We start from the raw sequence: 27,876 nt of genomic DNA on the forward strand, positions 1-27,876 counted from the left end.
CAAAGTCAAGGTCAAGTGTGAGTCTAAATGTGGCAAAGACAGAGGCTAAACAAGAGAAGGTCAAGCCAAATCCATCAAAGACATGATTGAAGTAAGAGATTGAAGTAAAAGACTGAAGTAAATTAAAGACTGGGTCAAAATATGACAAAGTCATGACTGAAACCAAACTAGAGAAAGTGAAGTCCATCTAAGACATAGTCAGGACCAAGTACACTCATGCAACACAAAGTTTAAATTAGACAGAATCCAAAAAAGTCAAGAACAGTCCAAATAAGGCAAAGACAATACAGTCCAAACAAAATAAAGTCAAAACAGAGTCAACATAATCTTGATCCAAGTCAAACAAAGTCAAAGCCAAGTCCACGAAAATACTGTGTCCAACAAAGACAACGTTAAGACCAAGTTGAACTGAAACAAAGCCAAGGCTGAGTCCAGATTAAACTAAGGATTACCGGTCCAAATGAGAGATAAAGTCAAGACTAAATTTAAATGAGACAAAGTCCAAACCAAGTGCACATAAAACAAAGTCCTGACTGATCCACATGAGACAAAATATGATCTAAATTTAAATAAAACAAAGTCAGAACTGAGTCCTAATGATAAAAATTCAAAAAGTCAAAACCAAGTCTAGTTAAAGTAAAGTGAAGGCTGAGTCCAAACATGACAAGTCAAGACAAGGACAAATAAAATGTAGTCCAAAAGGATCAATATGAGACAAAATAAAATCAAAATCCAAATGAGAGAAAGTCAAAACTGAGTCCAAATGAGACAAACTTGAGACTGAATCCTATTTAGACAAAGTCTTTACTGAGTCCTAACGAGACATATTTCAGACTGAGTCTTATTAAGTCAAAGTCAAGACTGAGACTCAGTCCTAATGAGGCAAATTTGAGATGAGTCCTATAAAGATACAGTAGAGACTGAGTCCTAATGAGACAAACTTGAGACTGAATCCTATTAAGTCAAAGTCAAGACTGAGTCCTAATGAGACATATTCCAGACTGAGTCCAACTAAGACAAAGGCAAAACCAAGTATATGTATAGTAAAGTAAAGGCTAAGTCCAAATGTGACAAAATCAAGACAAGGACCAATAAAACAAAGCCCATCAGGATCAACATGAGATCAAATAAAATCTACATTTAAATGAGACAAGTCAATACTGAATCCAAATGAAAGACAAAGTCAAAACTGAATGCAACTAAGCCAAAGTCAAAACAAAGTGCAAATGAGACCAAGATAAGACTGAGTGCAACTGAAACAAAGTCAAGAGAAAATCCAAATGAATAAACCAAATGAGACAACGTCCAAACATACTGAATATAAATCAAAGTCCTGACTGATCCACATGAGACATAGTCAAGACTGAGTCCAATGAGACTAATTTGAGACTGAATCCCAATAAGACAAAGTCAAGACTGAATTCTAATGAGACAAAGTCAATACTGAGTCCCAATAAGACAAATTCAAGACTAAATCTCAATGGGACAAAGTCAAGACTGAGTCTTATTAAGAGTCCTATTGAGACAAACTTGAGACTGAAGCCTATTTAGACAAATTTAAGACTGAATCCCAATAAGAAAAAATCGAGACTGAGTTCTAATGAGACAAAGTCAAGACTAAGTCCTAAAGACAAAGTCAAAAAGTCCTTATGATAAAATGTCAAGACTGAATCTATCAAAACCAAGTCTAGTAGGCTAAGAGTAAGAGTATAAATATGACAAAGTAAAGACAAGATTAATAAAGGTGCTTTAAAGCAATTCTACAGAACATGAAACATGCTAGGGGGCTGTTTGCCATAATTTAAGACTACCAATCAATTTAGTGGACTCCATTCACTGTTGTACTTTATTTGTTCAGATTTAAAATGCTGTCAGTGCTCCCAGAATGTCTTGGTTCTTAAGCATTTCTGTGGATCTGAGAGTTAATTAGAAGGTCTTGGGTCCCACGGGACCCACATGCTGCTTTCCATTGCAACGATGCATAAAAAAAAAAATGTTTTTTTTAACATTCTCATTTATCAACGCATTCTGCCATGTACGTATATGTACACAGAGTTATGTGTCTGTGTTGCTTTGATTTGCCTTGGGGGCACAACCAGAAAACCAGAAGACAAGAGAATAGACAGTAGAGTCTTGTGCGTTTTATTTGATCACTGATATTCTTTGCACGTAGGTAGGCAGATTAATTCAATATGAAGCTAGCAGGTGATAATGATGTACAGGCGCCTGTGATAATACAGTTAGGCTGCAGAAGCTCATTAGACCCAGCCTGTCTGCACATGGAAATAAGAAATAAATAAGATGGGGGCGGGAAGGTGGGAAAACAGCCTGAAATGAACAGAGAGGGGGAAAGACTTGTGCTCCACTCCTTCCTCTTCTAGTGCAGTAAATCAGCCTCAATTAGCTAATAAAGCCCAGGCTGCCCACAAAGCCGTCAGCTGGTCCAGTGATGGGTGATGATATTTTAATCAAATCTACATTCTGGCCAGGACAGCTGCTGAATGCTGCCACATTAATCAGAAGGCAGAGTTTGAGTAACAATGTGCACCTTGATTAATACAGATTTATTTTATATATTTTAGATTCTTCAAACTAGCACCTTTTGTTTAGATGACAGCTTTGCACATCTTGGCTGGATTTTCCCAGTCAGCTTTATGAGGTTGAGTCACCTGGAATGATCAGCTTTCAGTTAACAGCTGTGCTGAACTCATCAAGAGTCAATTATTTGAATTTCTTGCATTTTAATATGTTTAATGTTTGAGAGCATCAGTTGTAAAGTTGTAAAGAGGTTATATAGTTGATATACAGTGAATAGCTCTATTTGTTATGTTAATAATGTTCGAATCCATATTATGCCAAAAATGACTCAACTAATAAAGAAAAAAAATATTTTGAGAAATGAAGGCCAGTCAGTCCAAAAATTTCAAGAACTTTAAAAGACCATCCTCAAGACCATCGCAAATGTTATGATGAAACTGGCTCTCATCAGGACTTTCCAAGAATACCCCAAAGTACCCAAAGTACTGGGGCTCATCAAGCAGTGTTTTTTGCCTTGGAACTCCTTCACAAATACCACTTTTTCTCAGTCTCTTTCTTATTATTTAATCATTAACACTGACCTTAACTGAGGCGAGTGAGGCTTGCTGCAGTTCTTTAAATGTTGTTCTGGGTTCTTTTCTGACCTCCTGGATGAGTTGTTCATGCCCTTTTGGAATAATTTTGGTCAGCTGGTCACTTTGGTTCCATGTTTTCTCTACTTGTGATTGATAGCTCTTACTGTGGTGTGCTAGAGTCCCAAAGCTTTAGAAATGACTTTGTAACCTTTTCTAGACTGATAGATGATCAATGACCTCTTGTTTCGATGACAGATTTGCACACACTTTATGAGGTAGAGTCACCTGGAATGGCTTTCAGTTAACAGCTGTGCTGAACTTGTCTCTTAATGTGTTTGAGAGCATCAGTTGTAAAGTTATGAAGAGGTGGAGTTACAGGTATACAATGAATACCTCTATTTGAGTAATGTTCTAATTCATATTATGGCAAGAACTACTCAATTTATGTGTTTATTCAGAGTCTGGATGACTTCAGTATTCATTTACAATGTAGGAAAAAACAATAAAAACTTTGACTGTGAAGGTGTGTCCCACTTTTCACTGGTACTGTATCTAAGTAACCCAGCAACTCTCTAAAATGTAATTTTGTTTTTTAGTTAGATTAGATTAAATTACCAAATTGAGTGATCTTACCATCCATTACAACTCAGTAAAATCAGAGAACTTCAACTTCAAGAAAACTTAACAAAGTTTGTTAAGTCAACAAAAACTTTTATTTTCAGCTAATGGCTTGGTTCCAAAACAATGTGTGCTCTCCTTGGACTCTGGCAGCTGATGGCAAGCTGCATGACCAGTATTCGAACCAATGATCACTCGATCATAGTGGTAGCGCTTAGCATGCTGGACCACTTGGCGCCCTGGGAGCAGTTTGTAGTTCCGTAATTACAGACTGTAGTCCTGTATCTCTTTTTCTGCATACTTTATTATTATAATCCTTTTTCACCCTATTCTTCAATGTTCAGGGCCCCACAGAACAGACCACCACACAAGCAGATTTTATTTAGATGGTATGAGTGGATGCGACACAGCAGTGCTGCTGGAGTTTTTAAACACTGTCTTCACTTACCGTCCACTCGTCAATAATGCTACCCAATTTTAATGGACAATAGTCTACAAACCAATCAATGTCAAGTATAGAAAGACACAGACCATGTAGGTTATCACAACATTATGTAGCAAAGTTCTTTAGTGTGTTTACGACACTGCAGTGTAAAATCAAATCCAATTAAACATTGGAACAAAAACTTGGACCTTGGTTCAGACTCTGGTTTAGACTTTCAGGTGTGAACACTCTCTCTCTCTCTGCATTCCCAAAGGTTGCGGCTGAGGTAGGCTGCATTTCTTGGTCGTTACATCATACAAGGCAATTCCAAAGTGAAGGTCCTTTTATATACATCCCAAAATGCTGCCTACATTCAGAGTGAATTTAAAGACTAAACTGATGTATGCTTCCAGGCCCTAGATTACCCACAGTTCCCTGCACACATACAAAACAACACCAGAAAAAGAGAACAAAAAAAAACAAAGCCTCCAAAATCTTGAAAGAATATTTTATTTAACTGAAGCTATGTGAGTCACTGCGTATGTTGAATCATTAGTTGTAATTCATTACTTGAAATTGCAGTGAATAAACCAGGGTAGATATTGAACAATTCATAGTGGAAACCTTATAATCCAGGGTAGATATTAAATAATTATAGTCAATAGTCAAAACAGAATAATCCAGGGTAGAGACTGATTAATTCATAGTGGAAACTGGGTAATTCAGGGTAAATATGAAATATATTTCATAGTAAAAACAACATAATCCTAGGTAGATATTGAATAATTCATAATGGAAATAAAAAATAATCCAAGGTAGACATTGAATAATGCATAATGGAAACAAAAAAATAATCCAGGGTCGATATTGAATAATTCATAGTGAAAACTGAATAATCCAGGGTATATATTGAACAATTAATAATGTAAACTGAAAAAACAGGGTCAATATTGAATAATTCATAGTGGAAATGAAATAATCCAAGGTAGATATTGAATAATTCAAAGTGGAAACTGATGAACCGGGGTAGACATTAAATAATTTGTAGGAGACACTGAATAATCCATGATAGATTTTTAATAATTCATAATATAAACTAAATATACCAGGTTTTATATTCAACAATTCATAGCGGAAACTAAATAATCCAGGGTAGATATTGAATAATTCATATTGGACACTGAATAATTCAAAGAAGATATTGAATAATTAACAGTGGCAACAGATTAATCCAGGGCAGAAATTGAATAATTCATAACGTAAACTGAATAATCCAGGGTAGATATTGAATAATTCATAACATAACATAAACTGAATAATCCATAGTAGATATTAAATAATTCATAGTGGAAACAAAAAAACAATCCAGGGTAGATATTTAATAATTAATAACGTAAACTGAATAATCCAGGGAAGATATTGATAAATTCATGGTGGAAACTAAATAATTCAAGGTAAATATTGAATAATTCATAGTGGAAACTAAATAATTCAGGGTAAATATTGAATAATTCCTAATGGAAACAAAAAAAAAATCCAAGGTCGATACTGAATAATTCTTAATGGAAACAAAAAAAAATCCAGGATCGATATTGAATAATTTATAGTGGAAACTAAAAATTATCCAGGGTCAATATTGAGTATTTTATAACATAAACTGAATAATCCAGGTTAGATATTGAACAATTCATAGTGGAAACTAAATGATCCATGGTCGATATTAAATAATTCTAAGTAAAACAATAGAGAATCAGTAACATACAGTATTTCAGAATACATCATAGGAAATAATCTAATTTATTGTATATATTGAATACTTCTTCATACATACTAAATAATTCATATTACATTTTGAATAACTATAATAACCTATATTTGTGATGATCAAGAATTTGTGTTTTATTTTTCTGCCTTATAAAACTAAACCCTGCCCTTTCTCAGCTCAGTGTTTTTTTTTATACGGGTGGAGGTTAAGGTTAAGGTGTCCTGCAGAGCTCAGAACTGGACCGTGAAGGAGAGATCTGAAACCTCCACCCAGCTCCAGCCTCCTCTGAGCTCAGTATAGCAGCATCAGTATCAGCATCAGCCATCATGGTGTCAGAGGCGGTATTAAAGGTGTCAAGCTGTGTCAGGTTGTGACAGTGTGTGGGTGTGTGTGTGGACAGAGATATGGAATAAATACAAAGGGAAGGAGAAGGTCGAGGTAAAAATGGCAGATGATGGACAGACAGAAGAGAAAGGCAGATGTGTGGAGAGATTTAGAGAGGAAGGGAGGGATGAGGGATGTGGTGAGAATGACAGAGAATACTTCACGAAGGCGGCGTGAATCAGAAATCAGAATAGACTCATTTTTGACAGATTTGTGGGAGGTATCGGGTATCAGAAAGAGTCTTTTAGGAAACTGTTTCTATTGATGATAGGTGGGACAGTGAGAGAGGTAGAGGTCACAAAAAAAAAAAATCAGTTAGATAAAGTTTGTGTAATTTTGAAGAAACATGACAAAGACAATATAAATGTAAAGGGTATAAAAGCCAGTTATACTCCACAGCTGTAGGAGGAGCCCAAGAGCAAAAAAAATAATCTAGCTGTATCCCAAAGTCTTGGCTGAGCCAGTGATTCCAAGAGTGATTTGAAGCTTACAGACGCATTGTGCTGATTGACATCCTTTCTAGGAGTGATGAGGGGAAAGAGCGCCATCTACCCACCCAGAGAGAGCAAGGCCAATTGTGCTCTCTCAGGGCTCTGGCACCTGATGGCAAGCTGCATGACCGGGACTCAAACCAGTGATCTCCCGATCATAGTGGCAACGCTTAGACTCTCAAAATCATCTAACCAATCAAGTCAGCCAATCTTTCTATCTCAAGTAGTTATTCTATTGCATTATTCAAAGGACCCTTGTTGCATCTTTTTTTTACGAGTGTACATGCAGAACAGCTGAATCATTAATCTAGTTCTCAACTGACTCATCCAGTCACCCTCTATGGACAGTGAAAGGACAACAGTACCGTCAATTCTCCACAAACAGAGCCCTGTCAGTTTTTTCTTACAACTCTATCCAGCTGGTAATCGAACAGGAGTCCAGGCAGCAGAACCCAAACCTACGCTTGAACAGACAGCAGCTCAGCTGGTCCAGACAGTCCCCAGCATGATTATGTTGAATCTCAAAGGCCTGCTAGTGGGGAAACTCTGATTCAAGTTCTTTGAGCCAATCAGACAGAAAGCATCTTTGTCGTTCAGCAGTCCTGGGATGCTGTGAGAGCAGAGAAAGAGAGTGTAATCTCTTCTCTTCAACTCTGCTAAACCCACCTCCTGCTGCTTTTTTCATCCTGTTTTTGTCGAGGTAGAGAGCACACGCTAACATAACATACATGAAAGTTGCTAAGCTGGTGAACTCTTTGGACCCTATCGTACACCCTGCACAAGGCACGCCACGATGCACGTTCGTATCTTACACCTTGTCAACAGTCTATTTTCATGTCTTGCGCATGCGCCATTAAAATAGCGTTTAGGGGTTTAGAAGTAAATCTACACTGATGGGTCTGTGGTGGTCTGGAAGTGAGGTGTGTTCAGGTAAATATCTGGCGTGTTTTTATCTTGGCGGCCGGAAATACAGTGCGCCACTGACCGATTTAAACCCTGACAACAGCCAACAGTCAGCCACCCAATCCTTTCGTCTTTCTGTGTCCATAGGCTACAAAACTTTAAAACAAAGTTTGAAAAGATTTTAAATACACTAAAGTCTGACACCCTCTCACATCTAAAGACAAAGTCAAAGGCTTTTTAGTCACAGGCTAAGATTTTGCAAAGTTTGGGGGTCACTAATTGCAAGACTGCAATTAGAGTATTAAGTTATAAACACACACACACACGCTTGCGCAAACCCAATTTTTAACTCAACAATAAAAAGATTAAAGAATAAAATAAAATAACATTGCTGTTACCATAAAAATGAGCTGTTGGCGCATGCCAGTATCCTCTGCTGAGACACAAAAAGGACCGCACTGTTAAGATACAAACACCCTACACTGATAGACAGGTGACACTATGATTGGTTTATTTCATTCAAACCAGACTAGAGCCAGAATCCAGAGTTATAACCGAAAAAAAAAGTGCTGCTTTTCTCTGGTATTAAGAAAGAGAAACACAAGCTAATCCCACTGAATAAATGCCAGCAACACTGAATGACCAATAAGAAATATGTATCAATAGGAGACCCTACTAAAAAGTAAAAGTTGATAGTGACATTATAAATCGCTATAAAATCACTATAAAAAGCTTATTTTACATTTTAATATCAGACTATTTTTCACAGAACTCACTCCAGGATTTAAAGTGTTTTAATCAAAGTCTGAGTAGTATGGTATATATATATATATATCCCTCAATTTTATGAGGACATGAGATTGATATATTTTACAGAAATATTTCCCAAACCCTCCAGGAGGGAGATGAAACATCTATCTAGGGCACCACACTGAATAATTCAGGAGATCTATTTTTTTTTTCTTTCATTTCTTTTCATTTGACTATCTGGAATGCTATTTATGCTTTATGCTAACTTATCTGTGCCAGTTATTGATAAGAGTGAAAACATGCCTTAGTCACGGGAAATGTACCCTACCTTTTTGGAGGCTTGTTTAACATTATCACACTCTGAGAAGTGCAGGAAACCACCAGCAGCAGATAAGCATATGCAGTAACTAGCCTGGCTGCATCTAAACCGGCTCCCTGTGCTTTAACTTCCAGTTCATAAAATATTCAGTCAGACCTAGCCACCTCTGCTGGAGCCTGCTGGTAATGGGTCATCTCCAAATAACCCAGAGATATCACAGTGTCCTTCTACAAAGAGCTAACTCTCCCTAACAAGGGCGTAATTAACTGCTAGCATACAACTACACTGTAAACAACATTTAGTTTGAATTCAAACAAATTAAGTCTGTTATTTGTAAAATTTTATATTTCTAAGCATTATTCAACTATTTTAAATTAGATGAACATCTGCAGGCACATATACAGGTGCATCTCAAAAAAATTGAATATCGTTGAAAAGTTCATTTATTTTAGTAATTCAGTTCAAAATGTGAAACTCATATATTATTATATAGATGTATTACACACAAAGTGATATATTTTAAGCGTTGATATCTTTTATTGATGATGATGATGATTATGGCTTACAGCCAATAAAAAAACTAAAATCAGTGTCTCAGAAAATGTAAATATTTTATAAGAACAATTGGTACTTTTAGCAGTGTTGGCAATGTGCCAACTCCTGCTGGAAAATAAAATCCACATCTCCATAAAAGTTGTCAGTAGCAGAGGGAAGCATGAAGTGCTGTAAGATTTTGTGGGAAAACAAAACTGCACTGACTTTAGACTTGATATACTACAGTGGACCAACACCAGCAGATGACATGACTCTCCAAACCATTATTAAAAAGGCAAAATTAACTGATGGTCAGTGATGGTTTGGAGAGCCATTTCATCTGCTGGTGTTGATCCACTGTAGTATATCGAGTCCAAAGTCAAAATCCCACAGCACTTCATGCTTCCCTCTGCTGACAACTCTTATGGAGATTACGGATTTCATTTTCCAGCAGGACTTGGCACACTGCCCACACTGTCAAAAGTAGCTCCTATCTCTGCATAGGCTGTATGGCGTACTGTTCTTTCTATAGCATTTTTCATTTATAGCATCTTTCTGAAATGTATTCCTCAAATCTGAATTTCACTTAATATAATTTATTTTATTCACCTGATTATTATATTCAAGTGGAATTATTATGCAAAGCAATTAATCTAACAAAAAATAAATAAATAAATAAAATCAGTGGAATGAACTACCACATTAACCACTATAGATTTTCAGGATTTATAAATTATTCAGTATCTACTATGAATAAATCATTATCCAATATGATTTATGAAGTTTTGAGTGTCTACTTACTCAGTATCCACTTTGAATTAATAAGTACCTTCCTTGGATTATTCAGTTTCTTTTATATGCTATTCAGTATCTACTATTAATAATGTTGTATTTCCTACAAATTATTAGAGGTTTAATATGCACTTTCTGTACCTTTAATTATTAAAGGTTATTTCAGGTTTTACTATAAATTATTTATCATCTACTTTGAGTTATTCAGTATCTATTATAAATAATTATTTAGTGTCTTCTATAAATCATTCAGTTTCCATTTTAAATATTCACTATCTATGCTGGATCAATCAGTATAATACATTTTTATTCAGTAACTACTTTAATAACAAAAAATCTGTTTTCAAACAAAGCAGATGCTGATTTTTTAATATATTTTGACATGTTTTTATTATGTTTTTTTTATATGGAGGACTTTTAAGAGTTCTGAGCATATTTAAGGGTTTGGAGAGTGTGTAAACACACATGGCTGGTCTTCCAGGCTGTATTTAATCAGCCTGAACCCTAACAGGTTGACATGCTGCTCAGGCAGGCCTGTGGATGTTCCAGGCTGTGGAGATGATCCTGACACTGGAAGCCCCTGGTGCTGCAGATGGTGGGCACGAGGGGGAACATTATCCAGCCCGCAGGACCTGCTACTGCTGGAGCATCCAGAGAAGAAGCAGCACAGCAGTGCAGTCCTGCAGGGGGCGAGAGAGCTGAGGCTCAGGGCAGGAAGCTGCACTGCAGGGGGGCTTGGCTGGTGACACCTTCACACCTGGCACAGTGACAGTGGCTGAATATACCAGAGACACTCAGGATTAGACATGGCAGACGTGTGTGTGTGTGTACTGTGTGTGTGGAAATATAAGAAGCCAAAATTGTACATCACCAAATCTGCGATGGTTGGGACAGTAAAACATATTGAAAATACAAATACAAAATGCTGTTTCACATACATTTAAACCCAATATATTTTGTGTGTTTTTTTTCCACCATAGTAATGTATGTCTTGTTTAAAAATGAATAGACATCCTTGAAAAACATGTTATCTTAAATACAGCATATGAAAATAAAAAATAAATAAGTTTCTTAGCATGTACTTTGACTTTTACACTGACTGGCCACCAAAAAAAAGGTTCACACACTTTAATATTTCATTGGACCCTCTTTGGCTTTGATTGCTGCACCCGTTCGCTGTGGCATTGTTTTAAAATAAGCTTCTGCAATGTCACAAAAAAAAAAAAAAAAAAAAAAAAAAATATATATATATATATATATATATATATATATATATATATATATATATATATATATTGTTTTTTAATTCTGTGTTTTGTCATATTGCCAAGAGTATCGTTATTGTGAAAACACCATGAAATACCTTGATATTATTTTAGGGCCATATCGCCCACCCCTACATCTGACTACAATTGTCAGTGTACAGTATTACAACTTTTAGGTTCTTACTTTCATACAACATTTATGAGAAATATTTTATTCTTACTTGTCTGAGACACATGTACAACCCCATATTTTAAACAAACATATATGTATGTGTGTTTTTTATATGTGTATTTTATGTGTAAGTGTGTGTGTGAGTGTGAGTGTATCTATGATGCCTGAGAATCCCTGCAGTCATGAACGTCCAGCGCATACTAATGCACTGCTGTCAATAATTCAGGAAAGGGGTCGTTTGGCTGGCGGCTGCTGCTCCATCATCACCCAACTGCACAACAGCAGACTGATTAAGCAAGTCGTTCTGCAGATCGCTCAGGGCTCAAGGCTATGTAATGAATAAAGCATACACACAGGGCACGGGCCGTGAACGAATCAGACTTCAGGACATTAGGGAGTCATTCACACTACAGAGACCCATGTGAAGCTTTTGACATTTATTTATACTCAATGTTTAGGGGGACCTTTAGCTATTAGTGAGTCACCTTTAAGCACCTTTAAGCTGGATGCATGTTAGAGCGATGGGTGAATGAGATTCACAGTAAGTTTGTAGTAAGTTAATTCTATTTTTTTTCTCTCACTCAATGTTCCTAAAGCCAGCTAGAGTAGTTAAACAAGATTTTTAGCATATAGCTTTAGCATTTTCCCCAGTTTTATTATTCCACCTTAAATTTCACCTTAAGCTAAATGTGGCAGCTCGACCAGCAGTTTTGAAAGTTAAATTCCACCTTAAATGAGGCGGCACTTACATTCAGAGTAAAAAATAAATCCAAACATGACTCTGATGTAAAGTGGAAGTGCTGGGAGCCACAGCCAAGTGTATATTTACATTACATACACTGTTGTTGTGTAATTAAATAATAATAATAATAATAATAATGATAATAATAATAATAATAAAATTAATGTAATTCTTCATGTAAACACTAATATTTTTTTATAATATTAGGTTGTTTTTATACAATTAAAACTTTAGTAAAAATACAATTGAGTTTATGAAATAAAATGCTGGAAATCAAATTTAGCTTTTTCCCTTTCTAACCGATCAAATAATCATTACATAGCCTGAAACCTCAACCCTTTGACTTAACTTTAGTGTTAAGAGTTAACTGTTTTAACCATAGACTGTATATAAAGATGGATGCCGTGTCGCCGTTCCCATTCATTCAATGAAAATGAAGCCAAAATCTTCCGCCATTTTGGCGATTCAGAGACCAGAGTCTGCGCAGTAGAGACCAGAGGAGGGAGAAAGGCTGTGGAGAGACCGCCTACTCATTTAAATAACCCCGCCCCTGAGGGCTGCCTCGCGTCACAGACTGCAGAGCGGGGCGGGGCGGAGCTGACGGTCTGTTATTGGTCCCGCCCATAAGAAGCCCTTTTACAATAACCACACCTTTTTTGAATAGAGCCGAATAAAGTTTTAAAAACCGAATTCTGTGGGGATATAAAAAATTGACAATATAAGCAGAGGTTACACTAGCTGTTGCATTTAAATAATGGAGGTAGAATTACAGTATATTAGAAAAAAACGTGATTGAAAGTTGTCTGTTTTGCTATTGAAACCTATGGGGATGGGTGGAGTTACACAGCTTTCTGCAGCCGAACAGCAGGGGGCGCCTGACCTGTGGTGGCTTCACTTTTAAGAGACGATGCTCTGTCCAGCCATATACAGTCTATGGTTTTAACAGTCCAGGTACAGTGTTTCAGTCTGCTGTAGTATATAATAGAGCGACAGAGAAAGGGTAAGAGAGAGACAGAGAAAGAGAGAGAGAGAGAGGCTGTGAAGAAATTGGCAAGTCGCCCAATTCCACACTCTGATACCAAACCTGGTTGCCTCATATTTTAAATTAAGATCTCAGTAGATGTCTCAGAGAGGGCAATGCTGAACAGACTGAAAACAACAACAACAAAACAGAGGAAAACTAGGTCACAGCAGATGTGGATCCATGTAAGAACAGAACTGCAAAACATTAAAATGACTATTACCCCAGAAAAACAAAAATATATCAATACATCATCCATTCACTGGCCCCTTTATTAGAAATACCTACTTTATACTTTCATTCACTGGCCACTTTATAAGAAACATCTACATTGTAACTCCTTTTACTGACCTCCATATATTTTCCCTCACTGCCCACTTTATTAGAAACACACACCTTCTATTTTCATTCACTGGACACTTTATTAGAAACCCCCACCTTATATTTTCACTCACTGCCCACTTGATTATTAACACTAACCTTATATTTTCACTCACTAGCCACTTTATTAGAAACCCCCACATTGTATTTTTTACTCACTGGCAACTTTATTAGAAACACCCACCTTATATTTTCACTCACTGGTCACTTTATTAGAAACACCCACCTTATATTTTCACTCACTGGTCACTTTATTAGAAACACGCAATGTGTACTCCCCCTCACTGGCCACTTTATTAGAAACACCCACCTTATATTTTCACTCACTGGTCACTTTATTAGAAACACGCAATGTGTACTCCCCCTCACTGGCCACTTTATTAGAAACACACACCTTATATTTTCACTCACTGGTCACTTTATTAGAAACACGCAATGAGTACTCTCCCTCACTGGCCACTTTATTAGAAACACCCACAATGTACTTCCCCTCACTGACCACTTTATTAGAAACACCCACCTTACATTTTCACTCACTGACCAATTTATTAGAAACACCCACCTTACATTTTCACTCACTGGCCACTTTATTAGAAACACACACCTTCTATTTTCATTCACTGGACACTTTATTAGAAACCCCCACCTTATATTTTCACTCACTGCCCACTTGATTATTAACACTAACCTTATATTTTCACTCACTGGTCACTATTGGAAACACCCACCTTCTATTTTCACTCACTGGTCACTATTGGAAACACCCACCCTATATTTTTACTCACTGGCCACATTATTAGAAACACCCACCTTATATTTTCACTCACTGGCCACTATATTAGAAACACCCACCTTATATTTTCACTCACTGACCACTTTATTAGAAAAACCCACACTGTATTTTTTACTCACTGGCAACTTTATTAGAAACACCCTACCTAATATTTTCACTCACTGGCTACTTTATTAAAAACCTCCACATTGTATTTTTTACCTACTGGCCACTTTATTAGAAACACCCACAATGTACTTCCCCTCACTGACCACTTTATTAGAAACACCCACCTTACATTTTCACTCACTGACCAATTTATTAGAAACACCCACCTTACATTTTCACTCACTGGCCACTTTATTAGAAACACACACCTTCTATTTTCATTCACTGGACACTTTATTAGAAACCCCCACCTTATATTTTCACTCACTGCCCACTTGATTATTAACACTAACCTTATATTTTCACTCACTGGTCACTATTGGAAACACCCACCTTCTATTTTCACTCACTGGTCACTATTGGAAACACCCACCCTATATTTTTACTCACTGGCCACATTATTAGAAACACCCACCTTATATTTTCACTCACTGGCCACTATATTAGAAACACCCACCTTATATTTTCACTCACTGACCACTTTATTAGAAAAACCCACACTGTATTTTTTACTCACTGGCAACTTTATTAGAAACACCCTACCTAATATTTTCACTCACTGGCTACTTTATTAAAAACCTCCACATTGTATTTTTTACCTACTGGCCACTTTATTAGAAACACCCTTCCTAATATTTTCACTCACTGGCCACTTTATTAAAAACCTCCACCTTATATTTTCACACTCTGTCCACTTTATTGGAAACACACATTTTTTGCTTCCCAAAACTGGCCACTTCTTTTAGAAACACCTACCTTGTGCTTCTATCAATGGCCACTTTATTGGAAACACAAACTTTTTGCTTTCTCTTACTGGCCACTTTATTGGAAACACCTACCTTGTGCTTCTACTCACTGGCCACTTTATTGGAAACACCTACCTTGTGCTTCTATCAATGGCCACTTTATTGGAAACACACTTTTTGCTTCTACTCACTGGCCACTTTATTGGAAACACCTACCTCTTGCTTCTACTCACTGGCCACTTTATTGGAAACACATACCTTGTGCTTCTACTCACTGGCCACTTTATTGGAAACACCTACCTTGTGCTTCTATCAATGGCCACTTTATTGAAAAAAACACACTTTTTGCTTCCACTTACTGGCCACTTTATTGGAAACACCTACCTTTGCTTCTACTCACTGACCACTTTAAACGAAACACCTACCTTGTGCTTCTATCAATGGCCACTTTATTGGAAACACAATTTTTGCTTCCATTCACTGGCCACTTTATTGGAAACACACAATTTTTGCTTCCACTCACTGGCCACTTTATTGGAAACACCTACTTTGTGCTTTTACTCACTGGCCACTTTATTAGAAACAAAAACATTTTGCATCCACTCACTGGCCATTTTATTAGAATACCTACCTTGCAGTGATGTCAGTAACGCGTTACTTACTGACTCTTTTTTTCAGTAACGAGTAATCTAACGCGTTACTATTTCCAATGCAGTAATCAGATTAAAGTTACTTATCCAAGTCACTGTGCGTTACTCTCTCTCTCTCTCTCTCCACCTCACACACACACACCGCGTTCCCTTCCCCATCCCCCTCCGCTCTCCCCCAATCACACGCGTCTCGCTTTCTCCCCTGTCTCTCTCTCGCGCGCTCGGCGTGTCTTTAGTTTCCGCACATTCTCGTTTTTCCGCCAGTTCTCGGGCTCCCTATCTCTTTATAAAGGCGTTTTTTCCCGGCCGCGTCCCAATTCACTAGCCAGGGCAGCGGTCTGCACAGATCTGATTGGCAGAGGAGAGCGTTTGAAGATTTTACACCACACGTGATTGGTCTGCAAGTTTCCCATGCCGCAGAGTGCGTATACCGTAAAGACAAGAAAAGTTCTGACGCTTTAAATGAACACTGTCAAAATTAAATCCTTCTCAGTAGTATTTATGTTAAGTGAACTCAAGAAAGACCATATTTTATTTTTTATAAAAAAATATATTTATGTTAAGTTAATTCAAGAGAAATTGTCTTTTAATTTTATAAAAATAAATAGTTCAACTTTAAATGTCTAGAGATACATTGATGCTGTTAAAAATGCTTTTTCCAACAAAGGGAGTATTGGCAAAACTGGTTATAATTTAAGTTAAGGCGGCGGGAGGTGGTGTGTGCAGCTGCTTAAAGTAACTAATAAAGTAACTTGTAAAGTAACTTAGTTACTTTTAAAATCAAGTAATCCATAAAGTAACTAAGTTTTTTTTAAGGAGTAATCAGTAATCGGATTACTTTTTCAAAGTAACTATACCATCACTGCTCTAGGCTGTGTCATATATGCTTATCAGTTTAACCCTCTATTGTTTCCTGGGCTTGTAGAGCTGATGTCATGTAGGATTTTCTGGTATGAGAGAGGCAGTCAGACAGCTTGTCTTTCTTAAAGCTTTTCTGAATTCGTTTTTTTTCCGTTATGATCAACAGGAAGCCAGGTATGCGCCGGTCGCTGTCGACGTCCAGCAGGGATGAAATTATTCGCTGGTTTAAAGAGGAGCAGACCCTCAGAGTTTGTTTACAGCAAGGCGAGAGTCGAGTTGCCCCCTGGTTTCATGGTGAGTTCAAAGTGTGGGCCATCTGTGAGCTTTAATCCAAGAAAAACCTCTCTCTCTCTGTCTAAGTCTTCTGCTTATAATTACTGGGTTTGTTATTATTATTATTTCAAAGGATTAATGCTATTTCTTTATATTTGTTTGCAATATTACTAACATAATAAATAATTATCTTACAGTCAATAAATTGAAATACGTGATTAAAAGTTTTTGATTTGAGCTCTTTCTCTTTGTACACAGGTATTATTACTCGTGAGGAGGCGGAGGATTTGCTGAAGTCAGGCAGCGCTGGAAGCTTCCTGGTCCGTGTTAGCGAGAGGATCTTTGGATATGTTCTTTCTTACAGAACATAGTCTATGACTCCTGCAAGTTTGGGCAAATTTCACTGTATTGTTTATTTTATATTAATTGTTTTTTTTTTATTCATGTTTAAAATTAAATTTCTCATGATTTTCCCATAATGCCAAAACAGGTCCACTACCATTTGAAAGAGTCTGTCCTAGACTATCACCTCTGCAAGTTTGGGCAAATTTCATGCTTAAAATTAAATTTCTCATGATTTTCCTATAATGCCAAAACAGGTCCATGACCATTTGAAAGAGTCTGTCCTAGACTATGACTCCTGTAAGTTTGGGCAAATTTCACTGTATTGTTTATTTTATAATAATTTTTTATTTTTTTTTACTCATGCTTAAAATTAAATTTCTCATGATTTTCCCATAATGCCAAAACAGGTCGATGACCATTTGAAAGAGTACAACATAGGCTATCACCTCTGCAAGTTTGGGCAAATTTTACTGTATTGATTATTTTATAATAATTTTTTTTATTATTATTATTTATGCTTAAAATATTTTTTTTCATGATTTTCCCATAATGCCAAAACAGATCCATGACCGTTTGAAAGAGTCTGTCCTAGGCTATGACAAGTTGTTTTGTTTATTTTATCTTATCTTCATTTTGTTATATTCTATTTTTATTGTATTATTTTATTTTGTTGTCTTACTTTATTTATATATCTATTTTAACAACAGCTCTTGGGTGTAAACTGAATCGTGAGATCACAATTTCGTTCCACCTCATGAACCACATGTGATACGAATGACAGTAAAATCTCCTTGGATCCTTGAAAACAGGTCCAGTACCATTTGAAAGAGTCTGTCCTAGGCTATCACCTCTGCAGGTTTGGGCAAATTTCACTGTTTTGTTTATTTTTAATACTTGCTAGTATCAGATGTAAATTCATTCTCCAATAAGCCAGCACAGGGCCACTGTGAGGCAGTCCTATCAGTTCCTCAGGTTATCAGCACTGCGTATTTCTGCAGGTTTCACTATAGATAGCCCCTTGCACTTGAGGTATTGGATTTAAGGTGATGGTTTTAAACTCACACCCCCTGTTTCTAGCACAGGTGTCTTTAACAGGTGATTTCTAGACAAGACTGTTTAGAAATATGCTGAGCAGTTTAATGGTGGAACAGTTAAGTGGACCTTTTTGTTTTATTTGTTTTGGCATTATTGGAAAATCATGAGAATTTTCATTTAAAGCATGGATTAAAAAAATAATAATAATATAAAATAAACAATACAGTAAAATCTACCCAAACTTTCAATGGTCATAGCCTAGGACAGACTCTTTCAAATGGTAGTGGACCTGTTTTGGCATTATGGGAAAATCATGAGAAATTGAATTTTAAGCATGATAAAAAATACAAAAATGAATATAAAATAAACAATACAGTGAAATTTGCCCAAACTTGCAGGAGTCATAGGTTAGAACATACTCTTTCAAATGGTACTGAAGCCGTTTTGGCATTATGGGAAAATCATGAGAAATTTAATTTTAAGCATGAATAAAAATTAAATTTTTATGAAAAAATGAATAAAAATGAATATAAAATAAACAATACAGTGACATTTGCCAAAACTTGCAGGAGTCATAGACTAGGTTGGACTCTTTCAAATGGTCACTGATCTGTTTTGGCATTATGGAAAAATCATGAGAAATTTAATTTTAAACATGCATACATTTTTTTTATTAATATAAAATAAACAATACAGTGCAATTTACCCAAATTTGCAGAGGTAATAGTCTAGGATGGACTCTTTTAAGAGGTACTGGATCTGTTTTGGCCTTTTGGGAAACTCATGAGAAATTTAATTTGAAGCATGGATTGAAAAAGTAATATTAATATAAAACTCTCTCTCTCTCTCTCTCTCTCTTAAAAACCGATGGGATTGTTATGGTATTATATCAAATAGATAATGTACTGCACTAAATCTACAGTGAGGTGAGTTATTTTAATCCGTTTTCTTCTCGTTTCTGGACTTAATGTATGTCTGAATTAATATAACCGACTGAAACGTGTCTGTCTCTCTCTGTGTTTTTTAGCGTGCTCTCCTCCTGCGCGTCTGTTTACCGTAAAATCGCGCGTATACGCGCATCAAAGTTTAAACCGCGGATGACTTGACTAGGAATTTCCGAAGCGCGGATAGCTTGACTCCGGTAAAACACCAGCATAGATATACTCCTTAATAACTGCCCACATCTTCCCCAATGTACACAATAAGACACTTCAGCAGACACAGCCGGCCCATCGGGAATCCTCACGAATCTCCCGATTAGCCACTCCGGGCCTGGACACACTGACAAAGTTGTAATTAACTGATTTCCAATTTCCAGTATTCATTATTCATCTTTTAATAATGCTTTTTCCGCCCAATTCCTTTGGAGGGGAGTGCAGACATATGTTCTCAGTCTTCAAACTGATTGAGCATAAAAAAGGCCACTGCAAATTTCATATTTCTGTATTTGTGGATTTCATGCATCTGTTTGACAGTATTCATGCCCTTGGCTTGTAGTGTAAAGACAGCCACTGACACTGGTGATTTTTTTTTTTTAGATTTTATATAACATTTTATTATTTTATTGTTTATTCTATTATAATTCTGGTCTAATTGATTCCTAAATGGCCAGTGAGTTTATTTAACTGCGACTGAGTGAATACAGCCCAAACCCAAGGTGTGTTAAAAACAGTTTTTTTAGTCCGGTGTTCTGTCGAATTTTGCTACCCATCGATACATGCTTCCCAAAGGTACTGCGCATGCGCCGACCTACACAATTTAATTCTTTCTCGTGTTTTATGTATAATTAATCTGGTTTAGGGGGGGTTATGTGCATTAAACAACCTGGACGCACTATCATTGCACAGAAGTGTAAATGGAAACAAAAAATTACACTTATTATCATAAATAAATACAAAAGCAGTTTGTAAAGAGCTATATTTACTATAACTTTGCCATTGTACAATGAATTATGCACTCCAAATCTAATAACGTACATCTACTGGAATATCACTGGGTACATGCCCTAAAATAGTGCTTCTTTTGTATTTTTACAGTTAAATATACATTGGGGCAGCACGGTTCGACAAGGTAGCAGAATTCGACAGAACACCGGCCCTCTTTCTCCAGTCCAGCTCCGCCCGCCCTCTCATCAACAGACTTTTGGAAGAAACCAAAGTCACTGGAAAAGAGGGGGAGATCTGAGATTTTGAGGCATGATATTTAATATAATTAAAATAATATATTTCACCGTTCCTATTAAATTATGATTATTTGCGTTTATATCTCACGTTTTAATACAATATAACATATAATGAATATATTAAAACACACAAATTAAAAACCTTTCGGGCAACAAAAAACCCCCGAACCTAGTTTTGAATGGTCGTGGCTCCACTCCACTGAATCAGTAGCCACAAAAAAGACGTCCTTTTCTCCGGGAGCTGCATGGGGACTGCAGGGGTCCAAAGCCTCGCTGTGTTTTATGGGGAACAGTTATTAATATTGGGTCAAATAATCCAGTATTTCTTCACTCTGGTGCCGAAGGTCCGCTGCGCTGCTCTTTACTGTGTTTTCATTTAAAGCCCCTCAGTCTTAAAACAGCGGCACTAGCGGGCCTCCAGCGGGCCTTCAGCACCGATAGTGATTATTACCCTGCCGGATTAGATTAGAGCAGCGCGGCGGAGCTCTGTAAGTCCCGGTGAGTAATTTAGTTAGCTGACTGTTTCAGCTCTCGGTGAAGCGCGGTCTTATTATGATACCCTAAACGGCGCTGGGTGTTTGTTTTGTTTCTGAACAAGCAGGTGCTGCTGCAGGTAATCGAGCTAACTGTAGCTAATTAGCTTAGCCAGCCATCCTCCACTCGCTAGCTCGCTAACGTTAGCTATCTTACAGCGTTATTCGCCGTTAACACGCTTTAAATAGTCTTACCACTATTTAAAGACTATTTAAAGCGTGTTAATGGCGAATAACGCTGTAAGATAGCTAACGTTAGCGAGCTAGCGAGTGGAGCATGGCTGGCTAAGCTAATTAGCTACAGTTAGCTCAACCGGCTAAGCTACAGTTAGCTCGATTACTTGCAGCAGCACCTGCTTGTTCAGAAACAAAACAAACACCCAGCGCCGTTTAAGAGCTGATTCATGACCTTCTCTCCCAGCACAGGGTGTGTTTTTCTCAATCAGCAGCAGCTTTTAAACCACGCTGTAGTTCAGTAATAAGATCGCGTTTCACCGAGAGCTGAAACAGCCAGTTGGCTAACGGTAGTTAAAATACCTAACAGGCCTGAGAGCTCCTCTTGGTACTCCGGTCTAATTCGGCAGGGTTTTTGTAGATATTTAATTTCTGAATCTTATTAATACTGAATTAAAGTATGGTAATCTGGCTAATGTTAAAAAGTCAACTAGCTTTTTACCAAAACACTTTTAGTTAATTTATACCTAATTTTAGCTGTGTTCCCACAAGACGAATAAAAAAAAAATTAAAAAAAGAAGAGGGCTGTCTGCGCGTGCGCGAAATTTAGCGGCCGTCTGCGCATGCGCCAATATTGGCGGCCGTCTGCGCATGCGCCAATATTGGCGGCCGTCTGCGCATGCGCGAAATATAGCGGCCGTCTGCGCATGCGCCAATATTGGCGGCCGTCTGCGCATGCGCCAATATTGGCGGCCGTCTGCGCATGCGCGAAATATAGCGGCCGTCTGCGCATGCGCCAATATTGGCGGCCGTCTGCGCATGCGCGAAATATAGCGGCCGTCTGTGCATGCGCCAATATTGGCGGCCGTCTGCGCATGCGCGAAATATAGCGGCCGTCTGCGCATGCGCCAATATTGGCGGCCGTCTGCGCATGCGCGAATATTGGCGCATGCGCAGACGGCCGCCAATATTGGCGCATGCGCAGACGGCCGCTATATTTCGCGCATGCGCAGACGGCCGCCAATATTGGCGCATGCGCAGACGGCCGCTAATATTCGCGCATGCGCAGACGGCCGCTATATTTCGCGCATGCGCAGACGGCCGCTATATTTCGCGCATGCGCAGACTGCCGCCTCCTCTTTTTTTTATTTTTTATTCGTCTTGTGGGAACACAGCTAAAATTAGGTATAAATTAACTAAAAGTGTTTTGGTAAAAAGCTAGTTGACTTTTTAACATTAGCCAGATTACCATACTTTAATTCAGTATTAATAAGATTCAGAAATTAAATATCTACAAAAACCCTGCCGAATTAGACCGGAGTACCGACAGGAGCTCTCAGGCCTGTTAGGTATTTTAACTACCGTTAGCCAACTGGCTGTTTCAGCTCTCGGTGAAACGCCATCTTATTACTGAACTACAGCGTGGTTTAAAAGCTGCTGCTGATTGAGAAAAATACACCCTGTGCTGGGAGAGAAGGTCGTGAATCAGCTCTTAAACAGCGCTGGGTGTTTTTGTTTCTGAACGAGCAGGTGACGCTGCAACTGGATTTTATAAAGATATGAGAAAAGAATGCTTTCGTCGTGGATTTAACATGAAAAGGTAAGCTGCTGTTATGTTCTTGATCTGTGCAGGCAGTTTATGCACTTAACGTAACTCCGTTAGACAACTAACTTACAGAGCTAGCGTTTGTTGTGTCTCCGGCTTAGTTTTCTGCAGTCCATGATTTATTAGCTAAGGTGTTTAGTTTATTTTGACCCCAAACAGCAGCATTCACTGCATTTTGCATACTATTAAACTAACCGCGTGAATCCACTGTACGTGCAAGTTAGCGTTAACTTCATCACCAACGAGTAACGGATTAGTAAACACACTCTTGTCTTTTTTTTTAATCCTCAGAGTTTCTGTCAGAAAACACTGAAAGAAAACTTCTCCTCTGTCTCTGTTTATACAGCGATGGTTTGGGTTTAAAGCTGGGTTTGTTGTGCTGGATATTTGCTGCATAATTGAGAACTGAGATCGCGGTCTGTGAAGTTACACCCGCAGCTAACCAGTGACTTTAAAAAACAAATAAACACAGCTGTTACTGGACTTTATGGGTTTAAAAAAATGAGTTAATTAATTTTAAAAGACTAGGCTACTAATGTTGGCCCTGCTGAGTCCAGCTGATCATCCTGAAATAAACATTACCTATGCTGGTCAAAAGCTATTTAAAGAGCTAACCTCCCAGGGTGTGTTTGTTTGTTTTTTTCTGGTTTTGAGCATTTTTTAAGGAGGGAGTGTACGTCTGTGCTGCAGTAGAAGAGTGTAATTTTAAAAAAGTTGCTGTATTTGTCTCACTGTCTTAGATAGTATAGACTTTAAACATGTTACTAAAAATTAACACTGGACCGTGTTTTTAAATACTTGCCATTCTGGATGCAGGCCTGTGTGAACATTTTCATGCAGGCCTGTGTGTTTTAAAAAATATATTTTTTATGTCGGTTAGTTTTATTTATATAAAGTAAGACCTGTAGATCTACTTTATTGGATAAATTGATACAGCTACCATGAACTGTTTTGTTTCTGTTCTGTAAAATCAGGCCCAGTTCCAAAAGACACAACATCCTCAGTGTCCTGGAGCTCCAGCTGAAGCACTGGCCACTCCACCTTCTCCATCCCCACCCAAAAGAGGTTGATGAATATATGTTAATACATTAATAGCTTAATATTATTACTCTATTTGTTCTTATTACTGACTTACCGGGGGAACTAATTAAGGGACGGAAACACACACAGAGAAATGTGTTGGCAGTGCTGTTGCTAATTGTACTGAGTGTCTGCAGTGTACTGGGAGGATTGTGCTGGGTGCTTATTGTTTCTCAGGTGGTAAATCATGTTTGTTGTTGAATGTGCATTTTTTTTCCTTCCCATCTTGTAAAATCCTGCCTTTGCAGTCCACTTTAAAATATTTCCGAACAGAGAGGTGTAATACGCTCTTTCGATCTTACAGCTGCTGCTCACACTGCTAATAAATAAAAAACAAACACAGTTGATTTTATCGGAGCGCCAGTACCCAAACCCGACTGACTAAAACTTTCAATCGTAACCACCTTACACTTAACGATTGAGATGACACGACCGCAACTCAACTGCAGCTCGACTCTAGCCAGACTCTCGTGATTTTATCCTGACTCTGGAAATTTGTCTGCAACTGTGAAATCATTGGAAAATCGTTAGGTACCTGAACACTCTTCTCTCTTCACCCTTAATGTAGCAGCTACCCACTGGATAACTGTTTGCCTGTTCTATAGCGACTGTAATTTCCTTCTGTATGTTTCTTACACTCTGTAGGTACTTATATATATTTTTTTATTGAACGTGGCAGCGTGCCGACAATCACAGGTATTGCAAATGTTGGGATAAATTTCAGCCAATTTAACTTTACTAGAATGTGCTCTGTGTACTCTGCAGGTACTTCTAAGGCAGCTAGTTGAAGGCGTGATTGAGGTCCATGCCAGAGGGGTTCTGCACTGTGACCTCAAGCCATAGAACATCCTGGTTCAGATGTACAGTTAGGAACCACGCCTTCATCTTCTGTTCTTCTGGTATGGGTTTTCAGTGAACACTACAGGCAGAGAACTGTCTGCGTAGAAGCTACCATTACTGAATAGAGATTCAGGTCAAAAACATTCCTTAACGCTCAGTCACTGTCTCTAATTTACTTTTCAGGACCTTCCTCATGAGTGGTTTACCCATGAGGCCAAATCCTCCACAGTTTTGCAGATAGGAATCATCCTGCTGTGTGTGAGAGGTGACCCTTCAACACCAGCACGGAGATCACCTCAAAGAAGTCTCAGATCATCTCTCCACCATCTGCTCTATGACCCCTGGCTAAGTATACACCACGACACAGCCACCACATCAGGCACACCTCAGTCAGGTACCATATAAAACAATAATAATAATAATTTAAAAAAATCTATATTTTCAATCTCTAGTTTAGAGAGTTCTCTAGTAGAGCTGGGCGATTAATCGATTTTATCGATAAATTCGAATTTATAGTTAAGGACAATGTGTTTTTATGAAAATCGATTTTCTCTGAGTTTTCTTTTTCACCACAGACGCTCCTCTGTGGGCACAGAGTGAGCTTAGCTAGCTCCCTCCATACCTCCCTCCCTCCAGCGCGCGCACCCCCCGCCCCTCCCTCACTCCCTCCCTCCCTCCCTCCCTCCCTCCCTTGCACGCACAAACACACACATACACAAAACACATGAAGGCGGAGCTTAAGAGCTACTAGCTCCGTGATCTGGAGTTGGTTCGGTTTTGCGGCGTCGGACGTAGACCAAACAGCTCCTCGCTGTAAGGTGAACCAATTTATCACTATACCTTAAACAGAAGCATGTAGCGGAGTGGGAGAAGTGCTACTACCATAGGAATGAACGCAGCAGCAGCACCAGTTCACCATTCAACGTTAAACAAGGAACTGTCCCTGGCACATCTTCCAACCGTGTACCAGGTTTTGTATGCACTACAAGTTAAGATGTTTTGCATATTCATGAGAAAAGATCTCATTTTATAGAACACTGGCACTTATTTAAAAGCTTTGTTTTGCAATTCTAGCCCAATAGGGAAAAGTATTTACTTAAGAGCATATAAATTGTACTTGTTTTCTATTGTCTACTTTGTAAGTTTGATCAAAAAAGGGCACCATTTCATTTATTTCTATTTGTTTTTAAGGGTGTGTTTATTTATTTTTTAAGTTTGAGGGTGCATTGTGTCAGTACCTAAACTATGTTGGAGAAAGCTTTCTAAAAGTCACTAGATGTTCTCACTGTTTACAATAGTTTTTTTTGCTTGTTTCTGGTTGCACTTTAACCACAAATGGAACATTTTAAGTGAAAACAAATTAAATAAGAACTAGTTTTTAACCATTTCTTTATCATCTTTAGTTTGATTTTTAGTAGGGGAAAAAATCGATTTAAATCGAAAATTGGATTAAAAAAAAAATCTAAGATTATTTTTTTTTTTCGGCCATATCGCCCAGCTCTATACTCTAGTTTAAAGGGTTTTTTATAAAACACACCTAAGGAAAATGGCAGGTATTAATAAAGCTATTGATTCCATACTTTTAAAAAGGTAATGATTTTCTTTAACTATATAAATGTTTTAATCATTTTGTGTATTGTATGCTTTTAATTGCTTCCTGTTTTGTATTTGTGTTCATGTACTTAAGGCTTTAATCCTTTTATCTTGATATTGTTTATCTTTTGATGTTTATTAATTACTTAACTGTATTTATCTTTATGTAGTATACTGTTAGTGTTTTAATCCATACACTTTTTGTATATATTTCTTTTATTGCTTAGTTACTTGCTTTATTAATGGTTATTGTATTGGTGTTTTAGTCTTATTTTGGGCTTATATTCATTAAAAACATTTTAACGTTTGTCTTTTAGTGCTTTAATCAATTAATATTGTACTTACCTTTTACTATTTTACTATTAATCTTTCTGTACTTAATTCTGATATTTATACATTATTTTTTATTTAATTTTCTTTCAGCATTGTATTACATTGTTTATTAATTGTATGTCTTTTATACGGGATTTTATATTTGCATTGTATATATTTTTGTTTCATTTAATGTTTATGCTCTTTGTCTTTTTCAGATTTTTACATTTTTCAATTTGTGTATTGACCCAAGGAGTATGGGTTCCTCTCAAGGTTTCTATCTCTCTTTCTGAGAGAATTTTCTTTGCCGCTGTCTCCTTTGTGCTTACTCAAAAGAGGTTTGGACACTTTTTTTTTTTTTTTTTTTTTAACTGTTCTTAATTTTGTTTGTTTCTTAACTTTGTCAATAAATGTTTTTTTATTGCTATCACTTTTGTCTGTTTATTTGATCACACTATCGCTAAGTTTCTTGAAATGTGTTTATGGAAAAAAAATAATTTAAATATTTTATTAAATGTGGATTTGATGCCCACATTCAACCACTTTTTAACACTTCAACTAAACAATGAAAGAATAAATCAGAAATGATTGATTTATTATTAATGTAATGAACAGAGATGTTCTGAAGTTAAAAGCTGATTATCCCATGTGTCTCATATTCCCAAATATGATAAGGTTGATAAGGTCATGTCAGCTCCAAGGACAATTTCAGTTTTGTATTTCAGTGAAAGTTATTCCTTTAATTGAATTTATATAAATAATGTATCTGGTAATATACAAAGGCTCTCAGTGTTGTTACACCTTTTTGTTATACTTAAAACCAAAGTGTAATTTTCAACAACTCGCCTCTATGTGATGTTTGACCACTTAGGAATTACACTGACATTACTTCTACAAGTCATGGGATAGTAGGTTTGAGGCTGATCATGAAGTGTTACCTCAATGTATTGGCCAGTAATTTATTATTGAAGGTTATTCATTCAAATTTATTGTGACTGGTGGTCTGCCTACAATTGTCTGTGCAACTCTGAG

General features: G+C 37.3%; 1 protein-coding gene across 6 annotated transcripts; it reads left to right on the forward strand.

Annotated features, from left to right (window-relative positions):
• The first annotated feature begins 16,975 nt into the window (after positions 1-16,975).
• On the forward strand, positions 16,976-27,274 carry LOC111188806 (SH2 domain-containing protein 4A-like). Of its 6 annotated transcripts, XM_049465477.1 has the most exons (6): positions 16,976-17,165; positions 17,403-17,464; positions 23,994-24,084; positions 24,865-24,998; positions 25,123-25,333; positions 27,063-27,274. In XM_049465477.1, the coding sequence occupies exons 1-4, from the start codon at positions 17,027-17,029 to the stop codon at positions 24,885-24,887; spliced, it is 315 nt and encodes a 104-aa protein (XP_049321434.1). In that variant the 5' UTR covers positions 16,976-17,026; the 3' UTR covers positions 24,888-24,998; positions 25,123-25,333; positions 27,063-27,274. The 6 variants fall into 6 exon arrangements, 2 of the variants coding, with proteins under 2 accessions (XP_049321434.1, XP_049321433.1); XM_049465476.1 differs by having other exon boundaries at positions 25,123-27,274; XR_007424796.1 differs by lacking the exons at positions 16,976-17,165; positions 17,403-17,464 and adding exons at positions 20,939-21,204; positions 22,941-23,013 and having other exon boundaries at positions 25,123-27,274.
• Positions 27,275-27,876: the final 602 nt, after the last annotated feature.

Source organism: Astyanax mexicanus, chromosome 16, assembly GCF_023375975.1.
Source record: "Astyanax mexicanus isolate ESR-SI-001 chromosome 16, AstMex3_surface, whole genome shotgun sequence".
NCBI classification, from domain to species: Eukaryota; Metazoa; Chordata; class Actinopteri; order Characiformes; family Acestrorhamphidae; genus Astyanax; species Astyanax mexicanus.